Source organism: Pecten maximus, chromosome 18 (assembly GCF_902652985.1).
Source record: "Pecten maximus chromosome 18, xPecMax1.1, whole genome shotgun sequence".
In the NCBI taxonomy this organism is placed as follows: domain Eukaryota; kingdom Metazoa; phylum Mollusca; class Bivalvia; order Pectinida; family Pectinidae; genus Pecten; species Pecten maximus.
In genome coordinates, this window is record NC_047032.1 from 3013723 (window position 1) to 3028929 (window position 15207).

Genomic DNA, 15207 nt, shown 5'->3' on the forward strand with positions numbered 1-15207 from the left:
GATATTACTGTGTTTTTGTTATAATTTTTTCTGTATTTCACTTATGTTTAGTCGTAGAAATAGCTCAACAGAGCTTATGTTCTTTGTTTAACATATACAACTTTAAATAAATCTTTTTGTATCTTGTATCTTGTCGACCAATAAGACTGCTCGTTTTAAAACAGCTCTAAGATAGATTGCCTACGTCCGTTCCACAGTCGTTACATCGTCCGATCTTCAAGTGTTCCACCTTGTTGATATAGTAGGAAAAAGGGGTGATATTTTTTCCTATAACAACAAACTACATACGTATGGAGTTCCGGTAGGGCCAAATTTCCAATATCGCTCCTTATCGCTCAATCGCGAAGGAGCGTAAACAAGATGGCGAAGGAGGAGCGAAGTTCCACCGCTCCTTCGCCATCGTATTTTCACTCTGTCATCGTATTTTGGCTCCTTCGCTCCTTCACCATCTAGTTTTCGCTCCTTCGCCGCCATCGTATTTTGGCTCCTTCGCTCCTTCACGATCTAGTTTTTGCTCCTTCGCCATCTACTTTTTGCTCCTTCGCCATCGTGTTTTTTCTCCTTCGCCATCGTGTTTTCGCTCCTTCGCCATCGTGTTTTCGCTCCTTCACCATCTAGTTTTTGCTCCTTCGCCATCTAGTTTTTGCTCCTTCGCCATCGTGTTTTTCTCCTTCGCCATCGGTTTTCGCTCCTTCGCCATTGTGTTTTTTCTCCTTCGCCATCGTGTTTTTACGCGGAGGAGCGATATTGGGAATTCGGCCTTAACGGAACTCCAAAGATACAGGTAAATAACAGAAAACTTACCACGGAGACACTTATCGGCACACGACATTCAGATTACTGGAAAAGTCTCTATCGAGCGTGCCACACACCTCACACCTCAACTATTAAAGATATACACCAACTTGGCTGGCGCTAAAGAATCCCAATAACGCGATAATTTGGCATCCATAATGTTGGAAAATTAACGTCTATACCGAAGCTACTGACTAAGAAATTCTGTCTCCGTGCCTCTTGATAGGGCTATCTCAAAATGAGAAATGTCTCAATACGGCAAGGTCATCTGTCCTCAATACGGCGAGGTCACCTGTCCTCAATACGGCAAGGTCATCTGTCCTCAATACGGCAAGGTCATCCGTCCTCAATACGGCGATGTTACCTGTCCTCAATACGGCGAGGTCACCTGTCCTCAAAACGGCAAGGTCACCTGTCCTTAATACGGCGAGGTCACCTGTCCTCAAAACGGCGATGTTACCTGTCCTCAATACGGCTAGGTCAACTGTCCTCAATACGGCGAGGTCAACTGTCCTTAATACGGCGAGGTCACCTGTCCTCAAAACGGCAAGGTCACCTGTCCTCAATACGGCAAGGTCACCTGTCCTCAATACGGCGAGGTCAATTGTCCTCAATACGGCGAGGTCACCTGTCCTCAATACGGCGAGGTCAACTGTCCTCAATACGGCAAGGTCACCTGTCCTCAATACGGCGAGGTCAACTGTCCTCAATACGGCAAGATCACCTGTCCTCAATACGGCAAGGTCACCTGTCCTCAATAAGGCGAGGTCAACTGTCCTCAATACGGCAAGGTCACCTGTCCTCAATACGGCGAGGTCAACTGGTCTCAATACGGCGATGTCACCTGTCCTCAATACGGCGATGCCACCTGTCCTCAATACGGCGATGTCACCTGTCCTTAATACGGCGATGTCACCTGTCGTAGCCTGAATTGGACATGGGGCTCTACATGGGGTTAGAATTAAACCGTACACACCGAACGTTACCATGGTGTTTCATAATTACATGATAACGTAGCCTCGTTTGAGACTAGACCATTGTGATCTGTTTCGCGAGAGGCCGCGGTGGCCGAGTGGTCAAGCTATACCGACACTTTGTCAATAGCCTCCCACCTCTGGGTTGCAAGTTCGAAACCTACGTGGGACAATTAATTGCCTTTTACTGACCGTAGGTCGGTGGGTTTTCTCCGGGCACTCCGGCTTTCCTCCACCTCCAAAACCTGGCACGTCCTTAAATGACCCGGTTGTAAATAGGATAAAAATAAATCGACTAATCTGTTTCGCGAATGTTATTTTAAAGCAACGATTATTTTTTCTTTACTTTTAATTCTCTTTTCTCTCTTTTCAGCCGGTTTCTTGAGCTTTGGTATTCAAGCATAGCTAGACGAATATTATTACACCGTTTGTATAGTCCGAATGACCTGTCGTGCTGAACTTGGATTAGTACACTGTATATTGATTACAGACGAGTCTGTAGTCATTTAGGGGAAATAGGTGCTTTGTATTTATAATGTATTCTACCACGCTATGCAACGCCAGTTTTGATTGGTTTAAAACCGTGTATGATTTGCCAGTAATCCACTCTCGAGTCAATAATACACGCTCGTAAGTCATGGTTGTTTAATCTCCCCCTCCAAAATCGTGCATTTGTAAACAAACATGGCGGCACCAAAACGTTTGAACGTCGGAGACCGTGTATTTTACAACGGATAAATTTGCCAGATTGTTAATTTCTATCCACCCAGAACAGACTTTGCTTAACAATATGTTGTAAGGTCAATTTCCACAGGCAACGTTTGGAGAGCATTTCTAAATGAATTGCTGGCCGACATCCCCGAAAGTTCTCATAACGTTGCCGTCAAAACGACAACGTTTTCAGCAGACGACGTCGCTTGGGATTGACGTCAGCTTTTGAATATTCATCAGCACGCGCACCTGTCGTTTCCTGTGAATTGTAACAGCCATGAAGCGACACATTTCCCGGGGTTTCTTTGTCGTTTTTCTATTAGGAAGAGATAGATCTCAGAACTAAACAGTACATGGTAGAATAGAAATAATCAACTTTGACTCGTTTGCTGTTGCAGGATATACAACTAGGACTCGGATATTTTGCAATTTTAATTAATAACTCAGGCCTGCGGCCCACTTTGAACATTTTACGAAAAGGTCAACGATACAGGTCATTCTGGTTTGACTATATATTAATATCGTTGATTTTTGTTTGTATTTACATTTTTTACGATATTAACTTCCGACATGTTGATTTTATTTACACAATAATCCGAAGTAAATTACACACACATACAATGTATATCTATGTTTTGGACGCATGGTAAACAATTCTTTCATTCTACATAAAAGACAATTACATGATGACAGAATAATAATCATTAATATTACATCAATAATAGAATATTAAACCAATGATAGACTATTACATCAATGATAGAATATTACATCAATGATAGAATATTAAATCAATGATAGAATATTACATCAATGATAGAATATTACATCAATGATAGAATATTACATCAATGATAGATTATTACATCAATGATAGAATATTACATCAATGATAGAATATTACATCAATGATAGAATATCAAATCAATGATAGAATATTACATCAATGATAGAATATTACATCAATGATAGAATATTAAATCAATGATAGAATATTACATCAATGATAGAATATTACATCAATGATAGACTATTACATCAATGATATGATATAACATCAAAAATAGATTACATCAATAATACAATACTTCATCAATATGATATTACATTTATATCAGAATATTACATCAATAATATAATATTACATCAAGAATATTACAATAATAGTAAATCATTACATCAATATAATAAAGCATCAATGATTGAATATCACATCAATGTTAAAATACATCAAGACTATTATGTTCCTTCCCTACATGTTTGCTTTGAAAAGTTTGTTTATTTGGTTGCACGCGCTTTTTCACAAATAAACAGTAATTCAAACCCCGTACAGTGACAGTCAGTCATTTTAAGCGAATCCTCTTTGCTGACACATCCGCAATTCTCTGGGGGTCCCCCCGGCTCATCTGGAGACCAGGTTCGGGTTCCCTCGTTAACTAGTTCTGAATCTGTTAAATACACCCAGTTTTCATCGTCATCTCTTTTCTCCCCGGTGTAGATGTAATCACGGTGTCCTGAAAGAAACAGTCGATGATGTAACGACAATTTTGATTGGCTGATAAAAACCTTTGAAGAAATATCCGGATGAATATGAAGCATGCAGAATACTGTAGGAGATACGATGTATGAAGTCCTATTGTAGTCGTTGATATATATTTAGGGTCATTGTGATTTTCCTGCTTCCCTTCTGAATTTTTACTTTCGGGTCCCTATCATTATTAAAGAGTCACAGAAACATGATTGACATTGACGAGACATAGAAACATGATTGACGAGACATAGAAACATGATTAACATTGACGAGACAAAGAAACATGATTGACATTGACGAGACATAGAAACATGATTGACGAGACAAAGAAATATGATTGACATTGACGAGACATAGAAACATGATTGACATTGACGAGACATAGAAACATGATTAACATTGACGAGTCATAGAAACATGATTGACATTGACGAGACATAGAAACATGATTGACATTGACGAGACATAGAAACATGATTGACATTGACGAGACATTGAAACATGATTGTCATTGACGAGTCATAGAAACATGATTGACGAGACAGAAACATTGACGAGTCATAGAAACATGATTGTCATTGACGAGTCATAGAAATATGATTGACGAGACAGAAACATTGACGAGTCATAGAAACATGATTGACATTGACGAGACATAGAAACATGATTGACATTGACGAGACATTGAAACATGATTGTCATTGACGAGACATTGAAACATGATTGTCATTGACGAGACATTGAAACATGATTGACATTGACGAGACATTGAAACATGATTGTCATTGACGAGACATAGAAACATGATTGACATTGACGAGACATAGAAACATGATTGACATTGACGAGACATTGAAACATGATTGTCATTGACGAGACATTGAAACATGATTGACATTGACGAGTCATAGAAACATGATTGACATTGACGAGACATAGAAACATGATTGACGAGACATAGAAACATGATTAACATTGAAGAGACATAGAAACATGATTGACGAGACATAGAAACATGATTGACGAGTCATAGAAACATGATTGACGAGACAGAAACATTGACGAGTCATAGAAACATGATTGACATTGACGAGACATAGAAACATGATTGACGAGACAGAAACATTGACGAGTCATAGAAACATGATTGACATTGACGAGACATAGAAACATGATTGACATTGACGAGTCATAGAAACATGATTGACATTGACGAGAGATAGAAACATGATTGACATTGACGAGTCATAGAAACATGATTGACATTGACGAGACATAGAAACATGATTGACATTGACGAGACATAGAAATATGATTGACATTGACGAGTCATAGAAACATGATTGACATTGACGAGAGATAGAAACATGATTGACATTGACGAGTCATAGAAACATGATTGACATTGACGAGACATAGAAACATGATTGACATTGACGAGACATTGAAACATGATTGTCATTGACGAGTCATAGAAACATGATTGACGAGACAGAAACATTGACGGGTCAAAGAAACATGATTGACATTGACGAGACATAGAAACATGATTGACATTGACGAGACATATAAACATGATTGACATTGACGAGACATAGAAACATGATTGACGAGACAAAGAAATATGATTGACATTGACGAGACATAGAAACATGATTGACGAGACATAGACAAATGATTGACATTGACGAGACATATAAACATGATTGACATTGACGAGACATATAAACATGATTGACATTGACGAGACATAGAAACATGATTGACATTGACGAGACATAGAAACATGATTGACGAGACAGAGAAACATGATTGACATTGACGAGTCAAAGAAACATGATTGACATTGACGAGACATAGAAACATGATTGACATTGACGAGACATAGAAACATGATTGACATTAACGATTCGGTAAACACGGTACAGGTTTGTAAATTCTAAGGGTGTAAAACAATGAGGAGTTTTGTATATTCCATTTATGTATTGTTTTTTCGCCGAATATAAATAAAGTTAAACAGTTTATATAGTATTTACATAATGTGAAATATCATAAGTTAATATAGTGAAATCACCCTTCATGCAACATTGATACCTAGCATTTGATATCAATCATTTAATCGCGTGTCAGATACTGTTTTAAGTCTAGAAGATTCAAACACTACACAGATACATGTGTATATCATTTCATAAATCATCCGTCATAATTTATTTAAAATCATTTGTATTATAACTGGGTTTTTTGTGGGGGGTTTGTTGTGGGGTTGGGGGTTGGGGGGGGGGGGGGGGTTGTTTTTTTATCGTTATTTTTTTATTATTATTTTTATTATTACTTTTTTATTATTATTGTATTGAAAGGTTTGTGACGACGCTTTTTGCTTTCTTTTGGTAAGTACGGTCTAGCTACATGTACATGCACGTTGTCCCCAGGATTGTACGAATAGGAAGATTTCAAACCCTATTGACAAACAGTCAAGGCAAACTTCCAGGACTTTAAATATCTAATTTACCACATACATGGAAAAATAATAATGAAAAAATCATGTCACCCAAATTGTGTTTTTCATTTCTCTATGACGCAGAAAACTTACCGACTCGTTCCGGCATCAACTGGAACAGATGGCTAGCTTCCTTGTCATTCTTCAGTTCGACCAGCTTACTGCCAATGTTTTTACAATGTGTCTATAACAAGAGAATTCAGACTATTTCAAACATTCAAGAGTATTAAATATAATGAATTCTGTCAGTTTTATTTATATTAGGTCTCGCAAAACGGACAGGACTCCCCTGTCGTTAAAATATTAGTCAAGTATCGAAAGCATTTGTAGGTGTGGCTGTATCGCAATTTACCCACATTCTAAAATCCTGTAATGAGTGGAGTGATGCGACAAGATTAAAGTCTATTTCAGAGTAGTTAACCTAGATTTACCTGTGTTTTCACCTGTTACCTGAGTTATATAAGGATGGTGGTAACTTCTACCTATAAGATGTATATATATATATATATTATATGACATAGTAACACAATTGACAAAGAAAGACAACTTTTTGACTCGTGCCCTGACCGGGCCTCGAACTCACGATCTACGGCACGCAATCGCCTAGCCAGAAATACCCGCAGCTTATACCGCTGCGCCACATCGGCGTTCTGAAAAAAAGAACGTTTCAATGGCGCAGTGATGGTCGGCCCGATACCCTGACATGATCATTGTGGAAGTCGTCTATAAGATGATATGAATACCTGGATCGCAATGTATTTACATACATGGATACGAATTGTACATACATGCATATTATAAATATTTTTCTCGGTACAACTACGACAGGAAATTCAAATCTATATCTTCGCCATCACCAACACAGTGTATATGATACAGTCTGCTAATAAGTAGATATATAACATAGTAACACAAATGACGAAGGAAGACAACTTTTTGACTCGTGCCCTGACCGGGCCTCGAACTCACGATCTACGGCACCCAATCGTCTAGCCAGAATTACCCACAGTTTGGATAGCATTTGATGATGACGGGCTAAAAATACATTCTCAATACTTACAACTGCCGATTCCCAGTTTGTCTTTTCAGTTTCAGAGGAGATATAATAACATTTCTTGTGTAAGGCTATCCATCCAGCCGTACAGTTCCCATAGTTATTGTCTGAAAACAGTGCACGTAATTTCAAAAGTGATTGTTCAAGCAATGTGTTTAGATCCTAAAACACGCATTTATCTTGCTGACGAACTTTATAAGACCTGGCAGCGAGATCTGGTCAGCATTGGTGTTAAACATGTGAAGCACTAGTTAGTAAAACCACTGAAAAATTGCCAAATATCATGACTTTTTTACCCAAAATGACACAATTCGATCTATAGATACCTTTTTTTTCTGAAACTTATTTGAAATTGAATAAATCCATCCCAAAGACAGAATTAATCTTGTTTTGACACATGTTGTACATTAAGTTTTCCCGCAATCTTACCTTGATTATGAGCCTTCATTTTTCGCTGTAGGCACAACTAAATTTCCGGCGTAAATACACTTTCGGAAAATCTATAAATTTCTAATCTCGAACCAATTTTTTACTACTCCATAATGCATATACCAATTAAATTGTACATTGATAATAGTTGTATACAGGAGTTATTGCTTAAGAAAAAAAAATCACCCCTTGGCTTGGCTATCCTACCGCAGTCTGCTAGATATTGCTTAAAATATCATGCCGGACAAGAACGCTGGTCTCAATGGGGGAAACACGTGATCTTTAACAGATATGGATCTACACAAAAGACATCACTATATGCTGTAGTTATTCCAAACACTTCTACACCATTTCCTGAGAATTGGCGTAGCAAAATGGTGTAGAAGTGTTTGGAATAACTACAGCATATAGTGATGTCTTTTGTGTATATCCATTGAGTATTAAGCGCTACGAATCCCGTGCACTTATTGAATTTATGATATCGATACAGTAAATGAGTTTAAAAGCATCAAACTTACCACGAGCTGGCACCTTTGTCCGCCATTATCTGGCTTTTAGTGTTCCCATATCAGTTAAAGGTCACGTGTTTCCCCCCATTGGGTCAATTTTTAGAGAGTGCGCTTCATACAATTATATTCAGTCAATGTCAAAGGAAACACTGTTTCTCATATTAATAAATCTTCATTATAATCTCAGGTAAAATGTATCAAACCCAAAAATTCAGAAATTATATGAAGCTAAACTTTTCAAAATTGTTTGATCCCAGGAGGACGTATCCCATTCGTTATGATTGCACAATACGTCAAAACCGGACATCATGCAAACATGTCCGTGTAAAAGCCGTAACAGTAACGTAACAAGAAATACCTTTAAACAAGAAATACCTTTAAAAAAAGGATAACCGGCATAGTTTTAATGCTGGTGGTTATAATGCAAAACTGCTGGTGAAATAAATCAACGAACTAATGCGTTGCAGCACGGATAACAAAATTATATCGGTTTGAAACATTGTTGGTGATAATAAGACTGCTTTTGAATCAGGAATAAAATCTTATTAATGTGTCATTTGAAAAGATACATCCACTGATTCAGCTTGCATTCAATATTAATTTTGTTTCGTTTTTAACTTCATATCTGCATTTTGCATTTACCGCTACGTTGACCAATCACATATACTTCATCTTGACCAGTAACGCCACCTGTCGCGTCATATCCCGGGCCAAAAGAATAGTATACGGTTATTCATGAAAGTTAAATAAACCAGGTTAGTCATGTTATAATGTACATGTAAGTGTTGAGGTCAGCTATATCTCACCTTTTTTCTGGTCAGTACCATTGTGTCTACAGGTGCTGTTGAGAAAAGCTCGGATCTCTGCCTGTTCCTTCTGAAGAAGGCGGATCGAATTTTCAAATCCACTCTGTATCTTTGCAAAAGCCAGAAGCTCTCTGGAAACCATTTGTTTGAATTCTGTGAACAGGGTATTATTACTGACATCAGGCAGCGGGGCGACCTGATCAACCATGGTTTCTAAAACATCAACTTTACCCTGCAGACTACACAATTGGTCTTTTAGATGGTAAAACGTCCCATTTAACAGAAACATTATTTCGTCAGCCAAATCATTTTTATCCGTACTTTCGTATTTATTCTCTCCCGTGGCAATGGCAGTGTACGGTAAGATAAAAGCTAACACTGTTAAAATTATAAAGTTCATAGTTCCTGCTTCGTTCACATGGACCTTATCGAATGCGCCCAGCTGACTTCTCTGTTCACGTGTACCTTATATAATTATCGAATGCGTAAGGCTGACTTCTCCGTTCAAATATACCCTATCGTATGCACACAGCTGACAAAGCACTTTATACCCAGCTAGAGGACATACGTTGGTCCGACTTTACAAACAAATAGTTTCTATGTGTTGGTCCAACGCTGGATCACTGTGTATACCTGTACACCGGAAATTGCTATCAGCGAACCGAAAGTGCTGGGTTGACGCGGTCATTTTCAATGTTCCCATAATTAGATATTTTCACACGGCGTATAAATTGTTTCTATGTCAAGTCTAGTATGTATGCATGCCATAGAACCTCCGCATGTTACATTTTCTTTCAAAACGTGTCTGTTTAAGCTTATAACATGCTGCCTGGTAGCTAAATGGAAAGTGATAACATGAAAAGGCAACGATTATTCATTATACTGCACGGTTAAAACGACCCTCACACCAACATTACACTAAATAAGATCCAGATATAATATACGTGCATGTTTGTCCAAGTTAAATCTTACTTAAAACTCGGGGTCATAACGTGAATACCCGTTCATAACAAAACAAACCAAAAAAAAAAAAAAAAAGTTGGAACATCAAGAGTTCACGAATCTATGTCTTGCATGTGCCGGAAGTTATAACACTACATATTATAAAAGAAAACGTAATTTCCAAATGCAGTGCCTAATATATTTTGGACAGTTCCTTAGAAGGTGGCAGAACGAAATGTTACTCTGCTGAATTTTGACATTGTTTTAACATCATTTGGTTGCAGATCTATAAAAACTAGTGCAGCTAGTCAGATACATCATGAATAAATCCAAATCTGCGCAAAGCACGTGCTTGTGTATAGTACATACGTACTTACATGATGTCCGTGTATACGTTCCGGTTACCTCTAAATATAGTGTTTTTCCTGACGAACGCGCCGAGTACAAGTATACAATTTTGGTATATATATAAAGCGGTACCGTTTGAATCCGAGAAAAAGAATCTTCAATTCTTTACTCTCATTGCGAGTTACTTTACAAATCTGGTATCAACGCAAAAGTTAGACTATCCAGGAAAAATAGATATTTCTCACAGGAACAAAAATGGAGCGTTATAACGCGGGAACCAACTTTAAATAATTGAGGAGATAAAACATGTTTTGTAGACAATAATCAGTTTCTTCACACGTACAGCACACTTGAATTTTATGTTAGCTATGGAGGATCTTAACGAGAAAAATATAAACCATATGACTTATTTACACTTTAAAAGATTCTGTTTATCACTAAAATCATATTTAAGAGAAAGTAAGCGAAAATAACTCTCAAATTAATCGTGCGACGTCATAGTTGTTGTGACGTCATTAATCATTAATGACGTCACAATATTATAAGTGGTGCTAATATTTTGCGCAGCGCGAGGGAAAAATATCAAAATAATAGCCACACAAGTGAAATATATTTGATATTACAGAATATACTGTTAGATATTCTGTTTCTTACATGTTATAGCAAAATATACCGAGGCAGCTCAATCTCTCCCAGAATGCATTGCGGTCCGCTGTCAACGGCTCACAAATGTCGACAAAATTAGTCTTGATGTTATGTATTCTATATTGCATTATGACGTCATATAACATGACGGAGAGCAATATGCAAATCTTAATTTTCCTTTGTAAGCAATGTTCTGATTGGTCAAATCAGAAAAAAGTTATATTGAAAAATATCACTTTCATAGAATGAATAATTTTCGATAGTTCACTGGTAAAAACTAGTTTCACTAGTGAAAAATATAAATTTTATAGAATGAACATTTTTCGACATTTCACTGGTAAAAATGTAATAAAGTATGACACGGTTGGACCGTTATGTGATTCACAGTATATTAGAACTGGAATGAACGTGCAGTTGTAGCTCACAGATTTTATTGGGTAAATTATCTTTACAGTTTAATGGAAGTAGATTGTTATGTTAGGCGTTTGTTTGTGATAACTTCGATAGGTGAAAATATCAGAAAGCACCAATTTAACTTCTATAAGGTTCTATAAGGGGTAGGTCAGAATTGGTCAAATTGGCTGAAATTTCCAAAATCTTCTTCAAAGACCCAGATATGATAGAATCAAATACTCTTCACAGATGGTAGGGTCTAACCGTCTTGATGTGTTTAAAGAAAATTCAGAATTTCATGACCCTGGAATATCCCGTTCCCAAATTGAGGAGGGAGTCATCTTTTCTAAAGTTTGTACTTTTAATAGGTAAATCACATTTTTTTTTGACATTGGAAATAATTCTTCTGTTAGATTATCATTATGGGATGGTGCTAGATGGTACGCACATACCTGCATGCCCCGACTCTGTCCCGTGGGGCTGATGTGCTGGGTCAAAAAGGGTCAAAATGACCGAAATACATTAGTACGTAGGAGACAGTAAATGCGCATGTGTAGCTTTTTAAATCTTAAATGTTTAATCATTTCTAGATGGTGAATAGAACCAATTATCGTTAATGATTCAATTTTGCCTTTTCATCCAGATTTGAGAATTATCCATTCGATGTTCCTTCGTCACTATTCCGGTTGTCACGTGGTATCACGGTGGCCTAGTGGTTAAGGTGTCCCGACACTTTATCACTAGCCCTCCACCTCTGGGTTACGAGTTCGAAACCTACGTGGGGGCAGTTGCCTGGTACTGACCGTAGGCCGATGGTTTTTCTCCGGGTACTCCGGCTTTCCTCCACCTCCAAATCCTGGCACGTCCTTATGTAAATTACCCTGGCTGTTAATATGACGTTAAACAAAATACATCAAACCAAAATCATCAAAATTAAACGTATATATTCATACGACGAGTATCTCGATCAGGTAGAACACTTAAGGCCTTCGTGGTCTCATCCCCATTATTGAGTGTTTCTTCCTCGTTTTATCTATGTCATTATAATAACAGTTTAACACTCGCAAACGTCTTCACGGTTTATCAGAGAGTATAATGGTTCTCTATGAATAGCTATATCAACTTACAAAGCCTCGGGTGTAGCATAATCTAATCTTTAATTAGTGAAAACTAATTAAAAGGGAAATGCGAGTCTACTACGATACTCAATTCGCAGATAGTAATAATTGGCTAATACATGAAATTGCTTTGTGTAATTTGACGAGCTGTTTATTATATTCCAGCTGGCACCAGTTCAAATGAGGTCGTGGATCAACGAAAAACACACCCAGGATATCTTGGCCGAGGCATCAAGGTCTAGTCTAACAGGGCGTGACTTGACGTTACAGGGCGTGACTTGACGTTACAGGGCGTGACTTGACGTTACAGGGCGTGACTTCACATACTGGGCGTGACTTGACGATACAGGGCGTGACTTGGCTTACAGGGCGTGATTTGACGTATAGGGCGTGACTTGACGTACATGGCGTGACATCACATACTGGGCGTGACTTGACGATACAGGGCGTGACTTGGCTTACAGGGCGTGATTTGACGTTACAGGGCGTGACTTGACGATACAGGGCGTGACATCGTGCTCAGTCTTGGCCCAATCGGGAACCCTCGGCACTTTCCGTGAACGAGAAAATACATTAGAATGTATTTGTACCGACGGTTCCCGATTGGCCTTCCCAGATCATACAAAACAAAGACATTAATTAAAACACTACATTTATTAAATTAATAATTATGATCTTCTTTCTCAGAGTTTTGAATGGTATAGAAGTAGATCCATTGCTATGTCTCTCGGCATTCGTTTAACGCCACGTGCACTTTAACACACAAACGATCTCAATCTTGATCATGATGCTCTAACATGTGGTCACGCGCAACTTCTCGCACACAATTTAGATATATGTTTCTCACGCTCAATCCTTACAAAAACATTCATTCATATTACATGTGCTCATCATAAAACACAACTGGCCTCTAACACACAAAAATATTAATCTTGCCAAAGGTACACAGTTTGATAAAAATAAATACATATCGCAAAATTATCGAATTTCTTTATCGATCCAGAATTAGATTAATAGTGCATCGAAGCCAATACGGACCGACGGAAGACTGCGGTGTGCGCGAATAAGTAAGTTAACTTCTGACTACATTCAACTCCAGTTTTATGAGTAGAAAGGAAATATGCCCAAAGGTAATTATAATCGAGAATACATACAATGTTGCATTTTAATTGATATATTTAAGCACTGATGTCAGTTGTTTTAGTAGCGGATTCTTATAAAAGTTTGCAAATCTTTTTCTTTCTACCCCAATGAAACTAAAGAAATATTGACATCAATGCTTATAATTAACTTCTGAAACTGTATTTCAAATTTAAAACACGTTTTATGTACTATATCAACAAATCAATAGGCAACCTCAATGATCGTATGGTGACGTCACGTTTTTCGCGCCAATTACTTTTCATAGAGGTATGAAAAGAAAATCTCAACCAATCAGAAAGCTGCATTCAACATACATATATTTACTCCGATGTTATACAAAATATTTACTGAAATCTCCACAAAAACTATGGGCAACTTATAGTGGTTTCAACCAACGTTGGAGTTATCGTCCGTGGACCGTAATGGATATTGTATCACATCGTGAATTATTGTATCATTATTTCTTTAAATTAATACATTTTAAAAACAGGAAACGATATAAACGCATTAAAGAAATCTACACTTTCGGACCACGGGTACAATATTAATGTGTTCCATCTTAACGCGATTCCAATGGAATAATCACGTGGACGCTTAACCTAACTCCTGGTGATCAATGAGCAGAGATAACAAATGATATTCCTGTGACATTTTGTACCTCTATCAGAATTTCGAAAAAACTTTTTCTTCTTCAATTTTGCGGTTGCCAGAGCTTGCAAATCACACCTCTGATCTCATTGGTTCTGTTAAATCGCGCGCCCCCAACAGACAAAGCACGCATGCATACATGTCAACCTCTGAAACCTCCAATGAGGGAGATCTCCCTCATTCCACATCCAAAATGAGGGAGAAAGTGCGCGAAAAAAATCGCGACATTTTTGTTACTTTAGGTGATGTTCCTCATGGGCTTGCGCAGGTGTAAATTACCACGGGCTATACATTTTGATATTTAAATTTGACAACAATGGTTAATTTTAAAGAATAATAATAATTAAAAAAAAAATAGAAAAAAAAATGATTAATCCATTTAAAAACTGTATTTAGTGAATTACATTATTAATGATGTAGTCACCCAGTATACAAAGCAACTACTTATCTCCTGAATTTTTTTTTATTATTTTGTTCTGAAATATTTCTAAATGTATTTATCAAATTATCTCCCTTCCTTTCTCAAATAAAAATTACACAGTAATTTTATTAATTTTTGTTTTACTAGTAGTTCTATTATGACAATAAAAACAAACTTCTTAAAAAGTGTTTTTATTTTTTTCTGACCCAAATTGAAATCCGGATTTTTGTGGCAGTTTACGAC

The 15207-nt window shown here is 37.4% G+C and overlaps 1 protein-coding gene across 1 annotated transcript; it reads right to left on the reverse strand.

The window, feature by feature from the left end:
• Positions 1–2897: 2897 nt before the first annotated feature.
• On the reverse strand, positions 2898–9770 carry LOC117317048 (CD209 antigen-like). The gene is made up of 4 exons (XM_033871833.1): positions 9307–9770; positions 7569–7669; positions 6602–6692; positions 2898–3994 (listed from the first exon to the last, which is right to left on the reverse strand). Exons 1-4 carry the CDS (start codon positions 9704–9706, stop codon positions 3759–3761), a joined length of 828 nt encoding a protein of 275 aa, XP_033727724.1. The 5' UTR covers positions 9707–9770; the 3' UTR covers positions 2898–3758.
• Between the last annotated feature and the right edge of the window lie 5437 nt (positions 9771–15207).

Coding starts and splice junctions, on each gene's coding strand:
- LOC117317048 (XM_033871833.1), bottom strand. CDS start 9,706: ATGAACTTTATAATTTTAACAGTGTTAGCTTTTATCTTACCGTACACT. Junction 7,670..9,306: donor TGGTACTGACCAGAAAAAAG/GTGAGATATAGC, acceptor CACTGTTTTCAG/ACAATAACTATGGGAACTGT. Junction 6,693..7,568: donor CAAACTGGGAATCGGCAGTT/GTAAGTATTGAG, acceptor CTCTTGTTATAG/ACACATTGTAAAAACATTGG.